Source organism: Giraffa tippelskirchi, chromosome 13, assembly GCF_054371585.1.
Source record: "Giraffa tippelskirchi isolate mGirTip1 chromosome 13, T2T-mGirTip1v1.2.pri, whole genome shotgun sequence".
NCBI lineage: Eukaryota > Metazoa > Chordata > Mammalia > Artiodactyla > Giraffidae > Giraffa > Giraffa tippelskirchi.
This window is the reverse complement of record NC_137287.1, coordinates 38,698,913-38,718,902: the sequence shown is the minus strand read 5'-3', so window position 1 is coordinate 38,718,902 and position 19,990 is coordinate 38,698,913. Positions and strand designations below refer to the sequence as shown.

The 19,990-nt window shown below is 54.3% G+C and overlaps 2 protein-coding genes and 1 long non-coding RNA gene across 7 annotated transcripts in view; 1 reads left to right on the top strand and 2 right to left on the bottom strand.

The window, feature by feature from the left end:
* The first annotated feature begins 913 nt into the window (after positions 1–913).
* On the top strand, positions 914–5,072 carry LOC145531763 (interleukin-32-like). 4 transcript variants are annotated; one of them, XM_081555160.1, is made up of 7 exons: positions 914–969; positions 1,100–1,134; positions 2,708–2,746; positions 2,877–2,930; positions 3,762–3,788; positions 3,966–4,022; positions 4,498–5,072. In XM_081555160.1, the coding sequence occupies exons 2-7, from the start codon at positions 1,120–1,122 to the stop codon at positions 4,816–4,818; spliced, it is 513 nt and encodes a 170-aa protein (XP_081411286.1). In that variant the 5' UTR covers positions 914–969; positions 1,100–1,119; the 3' UTR covers positions 4,819–5,072. The 4 variants fall into 4 exon arrangements, with proteins under 4 accessions (XP_081411286.1, XP_081411285.1, XP_081411289.1 ...); XM_081555159.1 differs by having other exon boundaries at positions 2,687–2,746; XM_081555163.1 differs by lacking the exon at positions 3,762–3,788.
* LOC145531767 (uncharacterized) lies at positions 3,068–6,566 on the bottom strand. Its single transcript, XR_014072724.1, has 2 exons — positions 6,339–6,566; positions 3,068–6,001 (listed from the first exon to the last, which is right to left on the bottom strand). It is a non-coding gene; the product is annotated as an uncharacterized LOC145531767 (long non-coding RNA).
* A 934-nt stretch (positions 6,567–7,500) lies between these two features.
* Positions 7,501–19,990, bottom strand: part of ZSCAN10 (zinc finger and SCAN domain containing 10) — a 17,136-nt gene continuing 4,646 nt past the window's right edge. Inside the window, exons 2-7 of one of the 2 annotated variants that reach the window (XM_081555024.1) lie at positions 17,534–17,799; positions 11,544–12,090; positions 10,963–11,230; positions 10,679–10,752; positions 10,444–10,501; positions 7,501–9,277 (exon numbers count right to left, since the gene is read on the bottom strand). In XM_081555024.1, the coding sequence (XP_081411150.1) occupies positions 7,704–9,277; positions 10,444–10,501; positions 10,679–10,752; positions 10,963–11,230; positions 11,544–11,942 (2,373 nt within the window). In that variant the 5' untranslated portion in view covers positions 11,943–12,090; positions 17,534–17,799 and the 3' untranslated portion in view covers positions 7,501–7,703. Of the gene's footprint in view, positions 9,278–10,443; positions 10,502–10,678; positions 10,753–10,962; positions 11,231–11,543; positions 12,091–17,533; positions 17,800–19,990 lie in introns of those variants that run through there. The other variant, XM_081555025.1, reaches the window with a different exon arrangement.

Genomic DNA, 19,990 nt, shown 5'->3' with positions numbered 1-19,990 from the left:
TACTCACACACACCCCTGAGACACACAACACACACATACAGTGAGCCTTGGCTCCACTGTGAGAGTAAATGTGTGTTGCTGAGACCCGGGTCTGTGGCTCTTTGTTATGGTGGCCCTGGGTCTCTAAGACAGATGCAAGACCATGGCTGTGTTGGGCTGCTATGGGCTGTGGTCTCAGGGGGAGGTGGGCCAGGCTGTGAGAGTCAAGCCCTGTGGGGTTGACCAGGGCCAGGGAGACCCCTGCCACTGTAGCTTGGGATTGAAGGGCCCCCCATGGGGCTCAGGAGATCCTGGTCTTTGGGGTCTGTTGGTCCGTAAGGCTCCCTTCAGACCCTCCTGGGCCCCATCCTGTGTGTCAGGCACACAGGCCCAGCCCCCTGCCCTGGATGCCCGGGGCCTGTGAGAGAGTCTCCACCTCAGGGCCTTTGTAGGTCCTGTGACTTCTGAGGGCAGGGTGCCACAGAAGTTTCTCTGGATGTGGAGTGGGGTGCAGTCTGTTCAAGGGCCCTGGTCGCCTTCCCCTGTATCTTAACCCCGAGCTGGTTGACATCCTTCTCTGGAGCACCAGAAGCTTCCTCAACCTGCTGTCCCAAGTCTGGACTGTCCCCTGTCTCTCCCTGCCCTCAGGTTGATGAGTGGGGGGTGAGGCCCAAGCTGGGCTCAGAAATCCTGTCCCAGCTCAGGGAGGAGGGGCCCTGACCAGGGACCCTGATTATAAGGGACACGCCCCAGTCCAGGCCCCTCAGAACTCTGTCACCCCATCTTGCCTTGCTTCTGTCTTGGCCCTGCTCTAGTTCTATTTCTGTCACACACACACACCCAAACCCACGCCCCATCCCGCTTCCTCTGCTCTGCGATGGTTCCACCCTCCCCCCCTTCTCTGCCCTTAAGTCACAGATTCTCAGGGGACGCTGAGTCTGGACTGCTCAGCAGTGGACTGCTAGCTGGGGCTCTGCTGCAGGGTCTCAGGTGAGGGGCTTTGAGGAGTCTGGGGTGAGAGAAGAGGGCAGACCTGCAGGCAGAGCGCTCTCCAGGGTGGTGGGTGAGCCTGCTTCTCCAGAACACTTTTCCTCACACCCTTCCTCCCATCGCGTTACAGTGCCAGAATCCTGGTCCAGCATGGCTTTCCCTAAGGTGAGTGAGCACAGGAGATGGGGGAAGGTGGGGCCCTGGTGTCTCCTATTTCCCCTGTCCCCTCTCCCATCAGCGCATCCTCCACCCCTGCTGACTGGTCCACTTGCCCTGGACTCTGTCCCACCCTCCCTGGGCCGAAATGGTGGACCCTCCGAGGAGACTTTGGCTTGAAGGCCTGTGACTCATGCACTCAACAGGGTCCTGTCTCACACTGATCCGGGGTGGAGGTGGCGAAGGTGTGCTCCGCTGTCTCTAACCCGACATTCCGAACAGTTATTGACAAAGACCCTACACACGCCTGTTGCTCTGAGCCCTCTCCTTTATTTCTTTGGAAACTTCTCAGCTGGACTTCAACTATTTATTTTCTCTCCATTTCTAAAAGGGTTTGTGCACAAAAATTTCTCTCTTTCTGTCTCATTCTCTCTTTTTTAAAACTTTTGTGTGGGAATAGAGCCGATTAACAAAGCTGTGATAGTTTCAGGTGAACAGCGAAGGGACTCAGCCAAACATATACATGTATCCATTCTCCCCCAAACTCCCCTTGCATCCTAGAGCCGGTTCCTTATGTAGCAGGTCCTGGCTCTGGGGCGGCATTCCTGCTGGAAGACAGGTATGGCAGCAGCTCTGTGGAGGTCCTAGTGTGCCGGTCCAGGCTGCAGAGGACTGAGGAAACAGAGTTATGGGATAAAGGAATCCCTTTAGGAATTAGAGTCGACATTCTGGTAAGGGAGCTGCAAATGGAGGGTCTCCAGGGTCAGAGGAATCAATCGTCTCTGGGGACCCTTTTTACAGCCAGGAAACTCAAGGGTAGAGGCTTGTGGTGTTTTTCTGGAAACTGAAAGCATTTCTCTCAGGGCCTGGATCAGCAGCTGAAGCCACGCTGAGCTCAGAGTATTCTTTCCCTTTGGGGTGCCCTCCCCACTCGGTACCACTCCCCCACCTCAGTTCTGAGGGTGACCAGACGCTCAGGGGCTCCGGGCCATGGCACACCGGTGTCTGGGAGTGGTCATCGTGGGGTGACCCAGGCTGAGCGGCCAGGCCCAGTGAGAGGACGATGCGGGCAGCAGAGTGTTCCCACGGACCCGCGAGCTGTTTCCTTGCCTGGTCATGTGTGATGCTGGGCTCACAGGATGGGCCCCCGGGACACACGGTGTGCAGACAGGAGCCCTGCACGTGCTATGAGCCGCACTGACCACCCAGGGCCCGGAGGGCACCGTGGACGCGCCACATTCCCGCCGTTACGTGGAGTCTCCCGAGGGGTCTGTGGGGCGCCTCCCACCTCCATGATGGAGTCAAGTGTCTGGAGGGGAAGGGGCTGGGGGCCGGGGTGCTGCAGGGTCAGAGGTCGGGAAGACTGGCCACTGTCACTGCCAGCGCCTCAGACAGGAGAGGACAGCGCCAGTTCCTCCCTGGTCAGCTCTCAGCGGGACCACGGAGGGCTAGGCATCTGGGAACCAGGTTGACCTGCCTACTCCAGGGCAAGGGTCCTCCTTGGGTGAGTGTGTGAGTGTGTAATAGGTCTGCAATGGTTGGTGAGGTCTCATCAGCCTAGGTGTTACTGTCATCTTCACAGAACTTCGAAGATGTCATCAATTTCCTCAAAACCAAAATGGTAAGTGGTTCTTCCCCATGTATGGTTGGGGGAATGGGGAAGCTGGGTGAAACTAGGATGTTCTGGCCCACCTGGGACCCAGGAGGGAAAGGACCAGGCCTCTTTGTCCCAACTCTGTCTCTCTTCACAGTTTCAGCTTGTGGAAAACTTCTGTGAAAGCCTTCGAAAGAAATCTAAAGAAGAGGTGGGTCAGTGCACTCCCCTGTCTCCAGTTTAAGTGGAGTGGGGAGGCTTTGTTGCAGGAAGGAGGACCTTTTCCAGGGCCTGAGAGTGGGCTCTTGTCTAACACTCGGAAATAATTCTCTAAGGAGACACACACACTGACAAAGCAAGAGGGTTTATTGAGAAAGGGCTCCCGGGCGGAGAGCAGGAGGGTAAGGGAAGCCAGGAGAACAGCTCTGCCTGGTGGCTCACAGTCTTGGGTTTCATGGTGATGGGATTAGTGTCCGGGTTGTCTTTGGCCAGTCGTTCTGCCTCGGGGTCCTTCCTGGTGGTGCACGCCTTGCTCAGCCAAGATGGATGCCAGCGAGAAGGATTCTGGGAGGTGGTCAGACACATCGCGTCTCCTTTTGACCTTTCCCCAACTCTTCCAGTTACTGGTGTCTTGTTAGTTCCCTGTTCCTAACTAGGACCTCCTGTCCTAACGTTATTCACGAAGATGGTTATGGTGGTGCCTGGCCAGGGTGGGCAGTATCAGTCGGTGTGCTTCCCCTAACAATTTCATGATGATAGTGATGATGAAGGTGATAGCTCAGGGCCCAGTCCTTACACTGCACAAAATTCACCTGTGTATCCAGTGTATCCAGTGACTGAACAGGTGGGGGATACGGAGGCCCAGGGGTGCTGGGGGAGGTGTGCAAGTCACAGGGCAGTATCACAGAACAGCAGCGTCAGATGCCTGGTCCGCAGCCACCGGGGGAAGAGGGGACACCAATGAGAACAGACTCAGGCTTGGGATTGAGACTCAAATTGAGAGAGGGTGGGGGAATTTTAGACTCAGATATTTTCCCAATAGGTCTGCTTGGATCTTATTGAACTGGAGGTGAGTTTGGGTCTTGCCCTTCCCCTGAAGTTGAGTCCCCAGGGTTGGGATCAGCCAGGGTACTGGGTCTGGACGTCTGTCTTCCTTCTGACTCTCCTGGACCCATGGGAGGCCCAGTGGGGACTGCAGAGCTCAGCTGCAAGCCACGTGGGCAGTCTCCACATTTTTTCTCTCCAGAGCAAATGCAGTGAAGATATGGCTGATGCTGTGGATGCTCAAGTTAACAACAACTCCGTGAGTCTGAGCTGACATCTCAGCCCCTCTTGATTCCCTTCCCCGCTGGTCTGTCTTGTCATTGGTCCTGCCACAAGTGCACAGAGCTCCCTGGAGCGGGGGTGGGGGGTGGGGCCCTGAGAGCTCTGGAGGGGCAGCCTTGGGGCATCAGCCTCCCCACTCAGTGTACGGTGACAAGAGCCCTGCCTCAGGTCCCTGCCTATGAGCCCCGCGGGCCTCGTGCTGGGTTCAGAGGTCAGTCCACCTTCAGGTACAATAAACCACCAGGGTTTATTTCTCGAGGGGAACCATGGGGCCAGGCTCAGGTTTTGGGAAAAGTCCTCATGTCTGTGGAGCTGTTAGCTGGAAGGCAGGCAGTTTTCATTCATGGGCTTCTGGGTCCCAGAGTCTCCTAAAGGCTGGGAGGCCTCGGCTCGATCAGGACATCGTCTGCACTGTCCCAGACATGTACTTGAACAGCCTCCCATCCCTGCAGGAATCCAGTCCTTTGCTTCGGGAAAAAATGCAAGAGTTTCGTCGCAGAGTCTGTCAGCCCTCTGGCTCCTACAGTCCCCCAGGCCCGAACCAGCACTTTGAGTCCAACACTTCAATGGGTTGCTATGACTGGATACTTGTGCTATTTCAAGAGCTCCTGCAGCGACTGCAGCAGAAGTTTCGGAACGCCCTGGATTGGCTTAAGCAGACAGCAGCTGCCTGCCTACGGGGCTTACGCAAAGTGGCTGAGACCATCTGGGAAGTGTTGAAGGGTATTTGCTCCTCTCTGGAGCAGCTCTTCAAGAGCCTCATCCAGGTCTAGAAGCCCCAGGGGATCTCCAGGGAGCTTGGCCTCATCTAGAAGCCTAGGTTTTCCCTTCTCATAGGGCATCTTCTGATGCACCCTTTACCCTCCTGCTCACCCTTGACCCATCCTCGCAGCCTGCCTCACCCCCTCCCCTTCAGGAAGGGCACCACCCAGCCCATCTAACTCCTCATGCCTGGATTTTCCTGCACCAGGTCTGACCTGCCTGTCACTGTAGTGCTGATGTCCTAATAAAAGTCAGTTGATCCAAATGGAGTGTCTGTGCAGATGGGAGGCTGGGAGTCCGATGGCTACAGGCAGAGGTGGTGGGTCAGATGGACCAAGGTGGGGGTCCTGGTGCTGGGTGAACAAGCACAAGCCACTGGACTGTCTAAGCTGTAACTGGGAATGAAGGAGGAAACAGAACAGGCTCCATCTTGAAAGCAGGACTCCATCTTGGGCCAGACTGTGGACTTTGAGCTCTATGCCCAGTATCTATGGAAACGCCATACCAACTGGAAAACCAGACAGACACCCCACCATGGAAGAGCCCCAGGGCTCGTACCTAGACTCTCCGTTGCCTAAAAGAATACCCTAATTATCTGTGTAACCGAATAGAATCATAAATTCTATTATGCTTATTGGGGTATGACCACAGGCCTATTGATAATTGTCCACTGTTAACTACCTAGGCTTAAGGCATACACGGGTTAACTTTGATTGTATTTTTCTTTTCCTTTGTTCAGACTAGTTTCAGAGAATTTGGGGAGGTGGGTTTGACCACATACATTTAGGGTATATAAGGTTTTCACAAAAACTGGTCGGGGTCCTTGGCTAAGAGGAGACTCTGCCTTGGGTCCGCCACCGTGATAAGCTGCACTCCACTGTCTGCATTGTCCTTCTGAGTGAGTTTGTTTCCCGGAACGCGTGGCTACAACAGGAACACTGGTCTTGGACTGACTGGTGGGGAGGACTGGACCATCTCAGGCCAGTGCATGGCTTATCCTGGTCCCTGAGGGATACAGTAGGTGCTCATAAATGCACACTCCTGGGGCACAGGGAGCTCGGGGGAGGGGCTTTGACCCCTCTTGTCTTCTCCTGACCTCTCTCTTCTGGCCTTCAGCACCTCGGAAGCTCTTTGGTCTTTCTTCCAAGATCAGAGCCCCAGGGACCAGGGGAGGAGGAGGGAGGGTGCCCAAACCTGGACCAGGAGGGAAAGCAGGGTCGGAGGGCGGGAGTGGGCCTCTGGGGCTGTGGCTTCCCTCACCTGGGCCTCAAGGCAGAGACTGGGGGCCCGGGAGCAAGGCCTGAGGGCCCAGGAGCAAGGCCTGAGGGCCAGCCTGGCTCACCACCTCTGAGGACACATTCCCCTCCCCCAGGTCCCTGCCCCACCTCCGCAGCCCTGACTTCCTGCCTCAGGGAGGCACACACAGAGCAGCTTTCAGGGGTTCTCTGTAGCCCAGTCTTCCTCCCAACCCTGAAGGGCTGCACCTCCCCCAGGCTCAGAGCTTTCCCTCCCAGCTGTGCCCAGGAATCACCTCTACTTTCCCCAGATTCCGGGCTGGTTCTCCTTCAGCTGCTTGAGCTCTGCTTGATGAGTTCACTTCCTTTCCACAAGCATTTGCTAAGGAGCAGTTACGTGTCAGGTTGATGGAGGGGCAGTAATTAAAATATGATTTTTTTTTTTTGAAAAGCCACAGGCTAAAGGTATTGTTCTCTGGAGCTGGAGTGGGCTGCTTTTCTCTCCTGTATTGTTACCAGAAGTCATGTGATCTGAAATCTGTGCACCAGAATTAGAGGCCAATCACGTGGGCCTGATGGACAGGAAGAAGGTGGGGCAAACCTAGAAAGCAGCTTTGGGTTTAAAGAGGATCATGGTTGGTTGTGCTGTGCTGTGTTTAGTCACTCAGTCATGTCTGACTCTTTGCGACCCCATGGACTGTAGCCCGCCAGGTCCCTCTGTCCATGGGGATGCTCCAGCCAAGAATAATGGAGTGGGTTGCCACGTTCTCCTCCAGGGGATCAAACCCAGGTCTCCTGCATTGCAGGTGGATTCTTTACCAACTGAGCCACCAGGGAAGCCCAAGAATACTGGAGTGGGTAGCCTATTCCGTCTCCAGGGGCTCTTCCCGACCCAGGAATCCAACCCGGGTCTCCTGCATTGCAGGCAGATTCTTTACCAGCTGAGCTACCAGCGAAGCCTCTATGCGTGGTTATGGGTCCCCCAACGGTTAATCGGACTTACCTGCAGGTAGGTTTAGTTTTTCAGTTTGAATTAATCTCCCGTTAACTGCTAGCATTTTCAGTGTGAATTAGTTACCAACGTTCCACAAGAACAGGTTTCCTGTATCAATCTAACATCTGGGATTTTAAGTTTTATTCAATTTTAATTAAACAGCCAAATACGCTGGAGGATATTGTACTGAACACCGGGGTAGACTCGAGAGGAAAAATCACTCCAGGGTGAGACTGGTTGGCTTTGCCCACAGTTGGCTCTAACAGCTGTCTTCTCTCCCCACAACACACACACACCCTGACATACACACACACACTCACAGTGAGCCTTTTCCAGGTGGAGGAACTCTCCCTGGATCTGCTCCCACCTAGCCTGCTCTTGATGGAGTGAGGGAAGCAGAGGGCATCTCCACAGACCCAGTGGAGAGGGTAACAGGTGGCAGTTAAAAAAAAAAAAAGAGGGGCCACTTTCAGAGGCTGCTTTACTTTGGGTATTTTAAAATACATTCCTGAGGTCTGGACGAGATGATTCTGGGTAAGGGAAGAATTACCATGCAGGATCAGTGAAGCCAGAGGGAGGTGACTCGGCGGAAGGCGGGGGAAGCAGGGCACATGCGCGGCAGCCCAGGGACATGCGCGCGGGGCCGATCCCACCGAAGCCGGCGGAGCTAGTACAGAGTCTCCTGGGCGTGGGTTCTCAGGTGGCGCAGCAGGTGGGAGTTGCGGCTGAAGCTGCGGCCACACTGTGCGCACGAGTAGGGCCGGGCTCCGGTGTGCACCAGCATGTGGCGCAGCAGGTTGCAGTTGCGGCTGAAGACCTTACCACACTCCGGGCACTCCTGGGGGGGCTCGGCCGGCCCGGACGCACCCTCGTCTCCCGCCCCGGTATGGGTGGCCAGGTGCCGCTGCAGGTGGGCGTTGCGCCTGAAGCTCCGGCCACATTGCTCGCAGCTGTAGGGCCGCTCGCCCGTGTGGCTGCGGCGGTGGCGGGCCAGGTTGGAGCTGTTCCGGAAGCGGTGACCGCAGGTGTCACAGACGTGGGGCTTCTCCCCGGTGTGGATGCGCTGGTGGCGCGCCAGGTGGGCGCTCTGGCTGAAGCCCTCGCCGCACTCGCTGCAGCGGCAGGGCTTCTCGCCTGTGTGGCTGCGCCGGTGGCGGGCGAGGTCCTGGGTCTGGCTGAAGCTCTTGCCACACTGGGCACAGTGGTGGGGCCTCGGGCCGCCGTGGGTCAGGAGGTGGCGTGCGAGGCCGGCCCGCCGCATGAAGCGCTTTCCACAGTGCGGGCATCCGTAGGGCTTCTCACCAGTGTGCACCCGCTGGTGACAGACCAGCTGGGAGCTCTGACTGAAGCTGCGGCCACACACCTGACAAGAGAAGGGCCGCTCGCCCGTGTGCACGCGCCAGTGGGCCCCCAGGTGCTCACTGCGCCGGAAAGCCTTGCCGCACTCGCCGCACACATAGGGTCGGCGCTCAGGCCCGGGGCGCAGGCTGCCCGAGCACTCGGAGCACTGGTGGCCCTTGTCCTTGGCGTGGATCCGCAGGTGGCGCTTGAGGCTGGAGCGGCGCTGGAAGGTCTGGCCGCAGTGGGAGCACAGGACTACGGTCAGCTCGGGGGGTGCCGGGGGCTTGGTCTCCGGGGCGCCGCCGGGGGGCTTCTGGTCCTGGGCATGCGCCAGCAGGTGCTGCGTGAGGCGCGCCCGGCGCTGGAAGCCCTGGCCACATTCGGCGCACAAGAAGGCGGGCTCGGAGGAGTGCGTCTGCAGGTGTTTGTTCAGGTGCGAGCTCTGGCGGAAGCGGTGGCCGCACAGGTGGCAGGTGTGCGGCCGCTCGTCCGTGTGCGTGCGCATGTGCAGCTTGAGGATGGAGCTGCGGCCGAAGCCCTTCCCGCAGCACAGGCACAGGAAGGACCGTGCGCCCGGGTGCGAGCGCAGCTGGTGCGCCTCCAGGCGGGCCAACTTCGGGAAGCTGACTCCGCAGTCTGTGCAGATGAACTTGACCTCCGGCTCCGACTTGGGGGCGCCCTCGGCTGCTTTCACCTTGAGAACGTCACTCCTGCCGCTGGGAGGGGACATTTCTCCTCCGGGGCGGCTCGTCTCAGGGCCTGACCCTAGCGACTGGGCGTGGGGCTCTTCTGCCACCGTGGGGCTCTCTGCCTGAGTGTTTGCTGAGGCGGCTGAGGGCCAGGACACCCCTTTCGGCTCTTCTGCCTTAAACGCCTCTTCTAGGGTTCTGCCTCCAGTTCCTAAAAAAGAAGCAGGAAATAGGACAGGTCAGGCTTTTTCAGAGGGTCTTCTGGGAACTGCTAGAACCTCAGTGCCTGGAAGTGGAAAGAAACCCAGAATTCTGCAAAGTTTGTAGGTAGGCAGAGGGTGGGGTAAAAACCAAATAACATACAGTTTACCAGTTGTAAGGTGTATAATTCTGGCCCATTAGGCCTATTTATAATGTCGGGCAACCATCACCACTATGTCATTCTCCCAAATGGAGACCCATATTGGTTAGCAAGCCTTCCCATGACCACTGATTTTATTTAATTAATTAAAATATTTATTTATGTATTTGGCTGTGCTGGGTCTTAGTTGTGGCACAGGGAATCTTCATTGCAGCATGCGAACTCTTATTAATAGTTGCCACCTTGTGGGATCTAGTTCCCTGCCCCAGGGCCCCTGTATTGGGAGTGTGGAGTCTTAGCCAGTAGACCACCAGAGAAGTCCCTTATTTTATTTAATTTTAGCTGTTGTAATTAATTTTATTGAAGTATAGTTGATTTACAATGTTGTGTTAATTTCTGTTGTACAGCAAACTCGTTCAATTATATATATATATTCTTTTCTCTTATGTTTTATTAGAGGAGATCAAATAGGACATTGTTGTTTTCCATTCTATTAATATATATAATAACTTGTATCTGCTAATTCCAAACTTCCAATCTACTCCTTCCCCCCCCTGGCAACCACAAGACTGTTCTCTGTCTGTGTATTTCATAGATCAGTTGATATGTGTCATATTTTAGATTCCACATATAAGTAATACCATATAGTGTTTGCCATGACCACCTTTTTTTTTTTTCTTGGCCATGTCAAATAGCTTGGGGGATCTTAGTTCCTTGACCAGGAATTGAACCAGGGCCCATGGCAGTGAAAGCCTGGAGTCCAAACCACTGGACCACCAGGGAATTCCTGACCACCTATTTTAAAAGCTCAGAGTTGGGGGGGGTTGATGATTAGATGCAAAGAGCCTTAAAATTATATCTATATAGATACGGACATATCAATATAGATCTATATCAATATATATCACCTCATCAAAATAGCTCATTTTTAGCCAAAGAGGTCAAAAAGTCAGGAGCCATCTTGGACATACAAAAAAGCCTTCAGTGGTCATAAACCTGGGAAAAAGCTGTCTCACCCAGAGGATGCACAGGCCAAGACTTCTTTTCTGGGACGTCTTCAAAGGTCAAGGACTCCTGTGACAAAGGGATGGCAGAGATTGTCAGTGAGTGAGGAACGGGGCTTGAGGACCTAAGAGAGATGAAGAGCTCTCCAGGTTTAAATTAAGGAAGACGGGTTTGCTGAAACCACAGAGTCGGAGAACATTCCAGGGCATGAGATAGACCTGGAGTGAGGGGACCCATCCAGCTCACCAGCACTGCTGCCAGCTCCTGGTCTCCCGAGTTCTCCTCTGGCCACAGCTCGGGGCCCTGGAGGACTAACGGCACTGGGGGAGAGACAGAGAGAGAGCTGTGAGAAGGCAGTCCTACCGCCATGTGGCCTTGGGGTTATACACCCATGGCCAGGGCCCTGGGACTCTCCGCCATTCCCGTCAGCTAGGGAGGCCGCCCCCTTTCCCTCCCTGCCCCCACCCACCTGGCCCCCCAGCTTCCCCCACACCCCAGGCCTCCATCTCCCTAGGGTCCCAGCTCCTCACTGCTCTCTTGCGGGGCCTGCAAAGTCCTCTTGGGACCTGGGCTCAGTGGCTGCCTTGAACTCAGGGGATGTCTCCAGTCCCCCATCTCAGCAGGCTTGGAGGGCCCCAACTGGGACGGCAGGAGTGCCTGCGATGGCTCCAGGGCTGGAGGCCCTTCTGAGGGTGCTTCCTTCTTGGGACTGTGGCTGGAGACTTGGAAAGAGCCCCCCTGTTCCTCCAAGGTGACGTCTGCACGGGGACAATTCTTGCCAGCATTAAAACTGAAATCCTGTTCAGAACACACCCATGTCAGGGGACAGACAGGACAGTAATCCACGTCCTACTAACTCCCAAGGGCAGTGGCACAGTGGAAAGGTGAAGGTCAGACAGGGAGGGAGGGAGTTAGGAGGCCAAGAAGGAACTGGCAGAGGAAGACAAGTGGGACCTTAGTCCCCCAACCAGGGATCGAACTCCCTGCCATGGAAGCACAGAGTCTTAACCACTGGACCTCCAGCAAAGTCTCAGCTCGGTGATTTCTTAACAGGGTGATAAAGTCCCCGCCTTTCCCCCTGCTGTCCAGCCTGCCGGGCAGCCCCTCTTACCAGCGGCCCCACGTTGCTAGACTCCCTCTGGACCCCCTCTAGCAGCAATACCACCTCTTCGCCATCCCTGAGCTGCTGGCCCTGCAGCCGGGCCAAGAGGTGTGGGGGCAGCACACTCAGGAACTGCTCGAGCACCAGCAGCTCCAGGATCTGTTTCTTGGTGTGCAGAGCCGGCCGCAGCCAGTGGTTACAGAGCTCCCGGAGCCGGCTCAGGGACGCCCTTGGCCCCATGTCCTCCTGGTACTGGAAGCACCTGAAGAGCTGGTGAGCCACCTCGGGCCGGGGCCTGGCCTCTGGCCGCCCGAGGTCCTCCTGGCTGGCAGCCTCCTCCTCTTCCTCCAGCTTGACTGCTCCGAGCTGCTCCGGCTCCCCCGCAGCTGGACTGGGTTCTGCAAGCATCCTTCACCTTGGGGACGCCTCACTGAGGTTGCTCTAGCGCTCAGGTCTCTCTCCCTTCTGGCTCCCACACCTGGGGTGTTAAGGGGTGCCTGCAGGTGTGGTCTCCAGAGGAATCTCTTCTCAAATGGATCACGGGTAGTGGCTCAGCCTGACCAAACAAGGCAGAGAAATCGAATTGCTCAGTATTATCCATTCCTTCCTGCAGCACTTAGAACTTCACCTTGGTTTGCCCCAGGGATCAAAGTTGGCAGCCCCGAAGGAAGACAGTCTGGCTGTCCCTGCCTCTTGATATGGTGCCACGGGGAGTACCTGGCACCACCGAAGGGGGGTCCTTGCCAAAAATGTTCGGTCGCAGTCCAATCCAGCCTTTAGACCCAACTTCCAGTTAAAGGGCATTGCAGGGAATAAGAACAAGTTGGCAGAGAGGCTAAGAGTGATAGTGTTTAAAGGTACAAACTTGTAACGCATAGTAAATAAGCCACAGCGATCTAATGCACAGTATAGCAAATATAGATAATAATATTGTACTGTAATACATTATGTAATATGATACATATTGCTACATCACAGTCATAATATATAAATGAAATGCTGTATACCTTAAAGTTACTCAATGTTACATGTCACATTTATAAAACAGGGACTTCCCTGGTCTAGGAACTAAGATCCCACAGGCTGCATAGCAACTAAGACCAGGCTCCACAGCTAGAGAGAAGCTCTCCCACAGCAACTACCAAGGCCACATGCCCCAACTAAGACCCAAGACAGCCAAAAATAAATAAATAAAATATTTAGAAAACAATTATAAAACAAACAAGCCAAATGATCCATTGAGTAAACGACCAAACAGATCCGAAAGACCGGACATTCCCAGAAACAACTGGTCCAAGTTCTTCTAAGTCTGTTATAAAAAAATAAGTGCCTGTAGGGGACACGTTGCTCCAGAGGAGACTAACAGCTGATGTAAGGAAATGTGTGAATCTTGACTGGATCCTGATCTTTAAGAAAGGGGGTGGTGGTGCTAAAAGCTATTTTGGGGAAATCTGAATCTGGTGGAGCCCTGGGCAATAAGGGAAATGACTAGCAACTTTTGAGATGGGATTCCAGTCTTGCGCTATGTTGGAAGTGTCTTCATTCTTAGAAAATGTTAAGGATTTGGAAGTGAAGAGGCGTGAGGTTTCATCCACGCTTATGGATTAACAAGCAAAAGTGGCAAAATTATAGCAATTGTCGAGTCCAGGAGGGGGGTGTATGGATGTTCATTGCATTGCTCTTTCAACTTCTCTGGAAGTTTGAGAATTTTGAAGATAAAAGGGGGGGGTGGTTCATGCATGTAATCACTCCTTAACCAGAAGTCCTGATTCTCACTTTCTGGTGCTGGAGGTGGCTCTCAGTGGTCAAGGCCAAGGTCACCCAGCTGACCAGGGCAAGGCTGAGCTACCACCTAGTGTCCCAGTCTCCTTCCCTGGGTTCCATCCCAGGAGACAGGCCAGAATGAGCCAGGGAGATGGGGTCCGTGGGTGGTTTTCCACATGAGAGACTAAGCTGACTGCCTGCAGAGGTCTGTGACACATGTCCCCGAGGCAGGCCAAAGCAGAGAGGCGTCCAGTGGGTGCAGCCTGGGGAGCTGGGTGATGAGTGGGAGATGCAGATGTTTCTCTTTCTTTCCTAGTTTTTTTTTTTTTTTAATCCTGGATTCTTCCTTTGTCCACTAGGATGTATCCATCCCAACACCCCTGTAAGTCTAGGTAACAATGATAATTTAAGAAAAAAAAAAAGTGCTTCTAACTTGGCAACAGGGGGCACTGGTGCTATAAGACTATTCCTTCCTTTGGGGCTAGTGGAGACCTACCTATGGGGAGCTGACCCAAGTTCAGCCCTACCCCCAGAGGATTCAGTTCAGTCCTTCAGCACAACCCAGCCAGGAGGCTAACACTTCCGAACAAGCTTGTACTTTTGTTCCAGAGCTTTGAGGCACTTTCATTTTATTTTTTGGCTCAGCAACGTGGCTTGCAGGAACCTAGCTTCCCAACCAGGGATTGAACCTGCGCCCTTGGCAGTGAAAACATGGAACCCTAAGTCACTGAACCACCAGGGAACTCCTGAGGCACTTTTATATTTTAATCCAGGCAGGGATTACTTTATGGATATGGAAACCCAAGTTCCAACATCTCTCTGCCCTTCCTGTTCTCCAGCCTCAGGGCTGTGAAAGAGCCTTTTCCAGACCTGTTCCTCTACCTGCACATGAACATCCAAGGCAGAGAGTTGGGCAGAAGCCCTCCTGCATCACTTCCCTCCAGGTAAAGGCAGCAGAGCGGTGCCCACACCTGCAGACAGTACTCGTTGGGTGCACGTCTAAGTGATGGCTGTTCTCATTGAGTAAAAACACAAACAACCATGGCTAACAGCTCATCCTATCACTGACCATGTTACAGCCCAGGACACCTAGAGACACAGAGGTACAGACATTCTTCCAAGAAGGCAACCCAGCCTTGGTGATGGAGTCAGAGAGAGGTCGGCCTGGCCAAGAGCTTTGATAGCTTAAACCCTCTTCATTTGGGGTTGAGGGATCTCTGAACCTCCTTTTCAGGTGGGGTGAGTGGGGGTTGAATGTGGTTAAAGAACACAGGAAACTGAGCCTAGCACTTCCCAGCTCAGAGGAGAGAAGGTCGTGATGCTAAAGCACAGACCCAGGCCTGTGTCCTGGCCACTTGACCTCCCTCCACACCCTCCAACATCTTCCCAGCTTTCCTTCCTCTCCCTCATCTTACCCACTCCTTCCTGCCACTCTCCAGTCTCCCCCAACCACTCCAGAATCTCCCCAGCTTTCCCCACCTCCATCGTCTCCCCTAGAGCCTTGTTCAACCTCGGTTCTTTCCTGCACATTGGCACACAGGGTTCCTTCCACTCATTGACACCTCTTCTCTGGGATGCCACACACACTGCCCACCTATCTACCTTGCAGTTGTAATTATTGAGGAAGGCATGCCACATGTCTGGGGCAGAAAAGGTCTTTACCTTTCAAGAAAACGGGTTTTTGTTTTCTTGTGTTTTGGTAGCATGAGCAAAAAAATTGTACGGAACCATTCACATGTGATCAGGAACACAGTATTAACAGCTGGCATGGACTGAGAGCTTCTCTGAATGGGTTCTCTGCTTAGGGTTGCTTCATTTCACTCCATCCCATGCGGTAAACTATAATTTCTCCATTCGACAGGTGCAAAGACCAAGCTCTGAGAGGATGGGTGACTTGCTCAAGGTCATATCAGGGGAAGCGAAGATTTGCTTTAAGGAGAGAACACTGACCTTACGGTGCAAAAGCTCAGAAACAGAAAAGGACCCGATTCCCCTCCTGCCGTGTGCGACCTGCCTAGTCTTAACCAGAATATTACAGCACCAATCTGAAAAACTAAGGGCATTCAAATTTCCAACCCTCAGGCCTAAACTCGTGGGATGCCACAAGCTTCAGGTGAGGTCTCACCAAAAGGTTTGAAAGAGGTGGAATTCAAGGGACCTTGGCCTGGAGAGTCTCTCCCGCCCCCAGGTCTGCAGGACAAAAGCTCTCTGAATATGCGCATCTGTGGGGGGTGAGCTGGGTTGCAGGAGGCGGGGTGTGGGGCTCTTCAGCCATCCTCCGGTATTTGACCAGCTTAACTTGGAGCCTAGAGCGCCAGAGAGGCTTAAGGTAGACCAGCCCGGGTGGAGGTGCAGCCACAAGACCCACCCAGACAATGGGGGCGCCCAGAGCCGGGGTCCTTGGCCAGAAACTTTCCCTTGCTCCCTGGATCGCTCGTCTTTGTTGGCTGCACTCCCCTCTAGTGCTGAGCTGACTCGAGGAGCCCGGTCAGTCCACCTGGGGGAACGTGGAGCCTGCCTTCCGCTCCCCAGAGGTCATAGCAAGCCCACGTCACAGGAAGTCCTGCGACCCTCCCAAATGCCCCCAGTGACACAGGCCCCCCGGTCTTCCCAGCCCTGGACTCCCCAGCACTGGGCTCCCCAGCACAGACCAACCACGTCCGCCCAAGACTCTTCCAGCACTCTAATGCCTCACCCCACCACCCCTCCAGAGGCCTAGAGCCCCCTTTCTCTCTCCAAGCTACAAGGAACCCCTTAAGTCTGTCCTTGGCAGCCTGCACCCCGGGCCTCCCTGCAACTCACCACTCGTGGGGGTGTTCTCTGAGGGCCCCTAGGGCCAGAGTCAGCCTCGGCCAACCTGGGGAAGGACTCCGGGAAAATGGAACAGGAAGTTCCCTGCCCCAATCCCATCCAGGTGGTGAGGGGGTCTTCCTTGAGTTAACCCTTAACCTCCCAGTTTGGGAGCGGAGTGGGGAGAGGGCGGGGCCAGGGAAATAGACAAAGCAGCCAGTTAGGATTCCGACCCTGGCCTGCTTTTGAGAGTCTAACGACCCCTCCAAGTTAAGAGCTGAGCCCCGCCTAGTCAGGACTGGCTCTGTGCCCCTTGAGGGTCTGTCAGCTTGTATGTTTAGGGGGGGACAAGAGCTGCCATTTAAAAACGCTTGCTGGGGTTTCCGTGGCAGTCCAGTGGTTAAGACCATGTGCTTCCACTGCAGGCGGGGCCGGTTCAAGCCTTAGTCTGGGAGGTTCCCCTTATCTCCAGGTATGGCCAGAAAAACAAGCCTGCTGTGTGCGTGGTCCTTTGGTCGGCATTTCATTCATGCAGCAAATCTTTGCCAAGGGCCTGCTGTGGGTGCTGAGGATACTGAGCTAAATGTGAGGGACAGTTCCAGACTTCAGGGGGTTTACCTGCCAGGGCACAGGAGCAAACCATAGGTACTAAGAAGAAAACAGAGCAGCATCATGTGTTGGGGAAGAGAGGTCACTGGTCGACATCGCCCCCTAAAACCTTCCCAAGAATCTTTAGGGGTGGCTTGTCCCCTCTTTGTCAGTGACTAAGTCGGGCTCCCAGGAGCGGAAGTGGCCTCACCAACAGCCTTGAGTCCAACTCCAAAGTCAAGCCTTTCCGTTTGCTCTAAAGGGCCTTTTTGGGTCATGTCCTTGGCCCCAGCCTCCCTCTGGGGAGTCCGCGGTGTCCGGCTGGGCGTTCAGGGCGCCTCCTGTTTGGGAGGTGCTGGGTCACGTTCTCAGTGGCCGACCCTGCGCTCCCTCTGGTTCCCCGGGTCGGGTCTAGTCTCCTGCACTTGACAGCACCTGGACTTTGTTCCTTTATTTTAACTATCTAGTGTGGTTCTCACAGGACAGCGGGCGGTATCCCTTCTCTGCTCCGCGCCTAGGGCCTGGCGCATGTGAGGATGGACGGAATGCCTAAGAAATGGCCGGGCAGAGCCCCCAGTCCTGCGGTGTTTACTGGCACCGCGCACCTGGTGCCCCGCGAGGCTAATTCCCTGCACTTCGCGAGTGGGCGGGGGTTGTCGCGCCCCCGCCCGGGGCGGGGCCGGGAACCTCACCCGGGGCGGGACTATGAAACCCCACCCCGGACGTGGAAAGGAGGCCCCGCCTCTGGGTGTGGCCGGGGCGGCGGGGCTGAGGTGTGTCCTGCACCCCTCCACCTCGGCCGGGCCACCACGCCCCCACCCGGGCACCGCCGCCCCGGCCCCGCCTTCAGGACCGACCCGCGCGCCGGGCGCTACGGCCCTCGCTGACTAGGCCAGGTCCGAGCCCTGCGACCGGGAGCAGCGGGCCCCGTCCGGACGCGATGAGGCAGAACTGCAGGAAGGACGTGGCCTCCTCGGGTAACGATCCGACGTGGTGGTCTCGGTGCCTCGGGCCTGGGTGAGAACCTCGGGGAACTGGCCGGGAGCGCAGCGGCCAGACTCGGTGATCGCTGCTGACAGTGACTTCCAGGCGTCCGACTCAGGTCCACACCTTCCCTGGAAATCTGTCAAAAAGCAGAAATCAAGTTGACCCAACGCCCAAAAACAGCGTCCCGGCAGCACGGCAAGTGAGACAAGATCAACACTAGCTTTTGGCCTCCTCCACCCCTAACTCGCCGCCCAGGGATGGGCTCTGGCTAATATCCGTGCTCCTGGCCCACCTCGCGCGCGCATCATTCATTCGGGAAATATTTGCTTCCCTGAGTGCGTACAGGCATCGTCCCTGACCCCAGGGACCCAGTGCTGAATACAGACAAGAGTGCTGCCCCCTTGAGGCTTACAATCCGGACAGGACCAGATTACTGAGGCGAGGATTCCCTTTGACTTTTATTAGCTCAAATTACTTTGCAGAAAAAAAATAGGGGGTGGGGGTGTGCTTAGGGGAATTCCCTGGCGGTCCAGTGGTTAAGACTCCGGGCTTTCACTGTGGGGCGGATTCAGTCCCCAGTGGGGGAACTAAGATGCCGCAAGCCGAGTGGCAGGTCAAAAAAAGAGGCTTAATGAACATTTAAGTCCCTTCAGATTCGTCCTCATCTTTGAAAATACTCTTCTGTCCCAGAGTGTTAGCCGCTAAGAGAGGAAAATTCTTGTGAAGCTGCTGGTTTGTTACTTTACTCTTTAGTAAACGATAAACGCATCCCGAAAGGATTTTTAATATACATCCACCTGTTTAGTGTGTATATCAATATCTTCTAAAATTATCTTGAAAGTGAACACAAACTATTCTAGTTGTTACCTTAGATTTTGGGGGAAAGTAATTGGTGTCTAACAACAAAAAACAAACCCCAACGTACCATTTATTAAATATGAAAAAAAATAATATGTCTAGTGTTATCCAGGTCAGCAAAAGTCCTTGAAAATACTGACTGATGTGGTCTTCATCTTTTCTGTGATCTCTTCAGAGATTGCAAAAGAAAAACAAATTTCTTGTATTTTCAGTTTCCATAGGATTCCTCCATTTAGAATAATTCAGAGCAAAAGGAGAAAATCCTTCTCCAGCTCTGGGAAGAGGTACTGTTAAAAACACTATGATCCCTTGATTAGGCTCTGGCTTATCCAAGGGCTTGAGCTTCCCTTGTGGCTCAGCTGGTAAAGAATCCACCTCCAATGCAGGAGACCTGGGTTTGATCCCTAGGCTGGGAAGACCCCCTGGAGAAGGGAAAGGCTACCCACTCCAGTATTCTGGCTTGGAGAATTCCGTGACATGTATGGGGTCGCAAAGAGTAGGAAACGACTGAGCGACACTCACTATCCAGTGGCTTAAGTTCGTTTCTAAACTGCATTAGTAACATCTTAGCATTTTCCTCTGGGCAGCTGCGATCTTGAAGGAGTAATTAGGAGTGTTTATAGTACAGTCAGACCCCTCACTAAGGACCAGCCCTGGGACAAAGGCACTGGGCATTCTGCTGAGAGCAGGAGTGAGCACTGCCTGTTCAGGTCTGTCTTGAGTGTCTGTAAACTAACGCCGTCCCCCAGGCTTTTCAACTTGTGTCTTTGGCAGGAGCCAGCCAGCTCTGCGAGCTCCAGCTGCAGTTGGCTCGGCTGATTGCTGCTGTGTGACTTGGGCGGGTCATTTAATTGCATCCCTTCACTGTGCTGCTCAAAGCTCTTCCGTGGCTTTCTGTGGCACTTAGAACTACGTCCAGACAGCTCAGCCTGGGGCTCAGCCCAAAGCCCCTTCCTGCCACGGATCTCATCTTCTGTCCTCTTTTCCTTTTCCTTTCAGTTTCTGAACACGACAAACTAATCCCACCTCACGACCCTGGCCTCATTATATATATATATATATATATATATATATATATATATATATATATATAAGAAATTTTGAGATACATTCTTTTGTTTACTCTGGCTGCACTGGGTCTTCCTCGTGGCATTCAGACTTCTTTTGTTGGGGCACACCGGCTCCTGAGAGGGGAGGGGGTGGGGAGGGGAGCAGTGCTCAGCAGGGCAGGCTCAGTTGCCCTGGGGCATGTGAGTCTTAGTTTCCCCACCTGGGATTCAACTCCACGTCCCCCGCATTGGAAGGTGGATTCTTAACCACTGGACCACCAGGGAAGTAAGTCCTCCTCTTCATTCTTTTTTTTTTTTTTAATGAGTTGGTTTAATTACAGGTGGTACAGAAATCAGGACAGAATAAAGACTTAAGAACACACTTTGGCAGGAATCTGGGCTAGGTTTACTATGATCTCA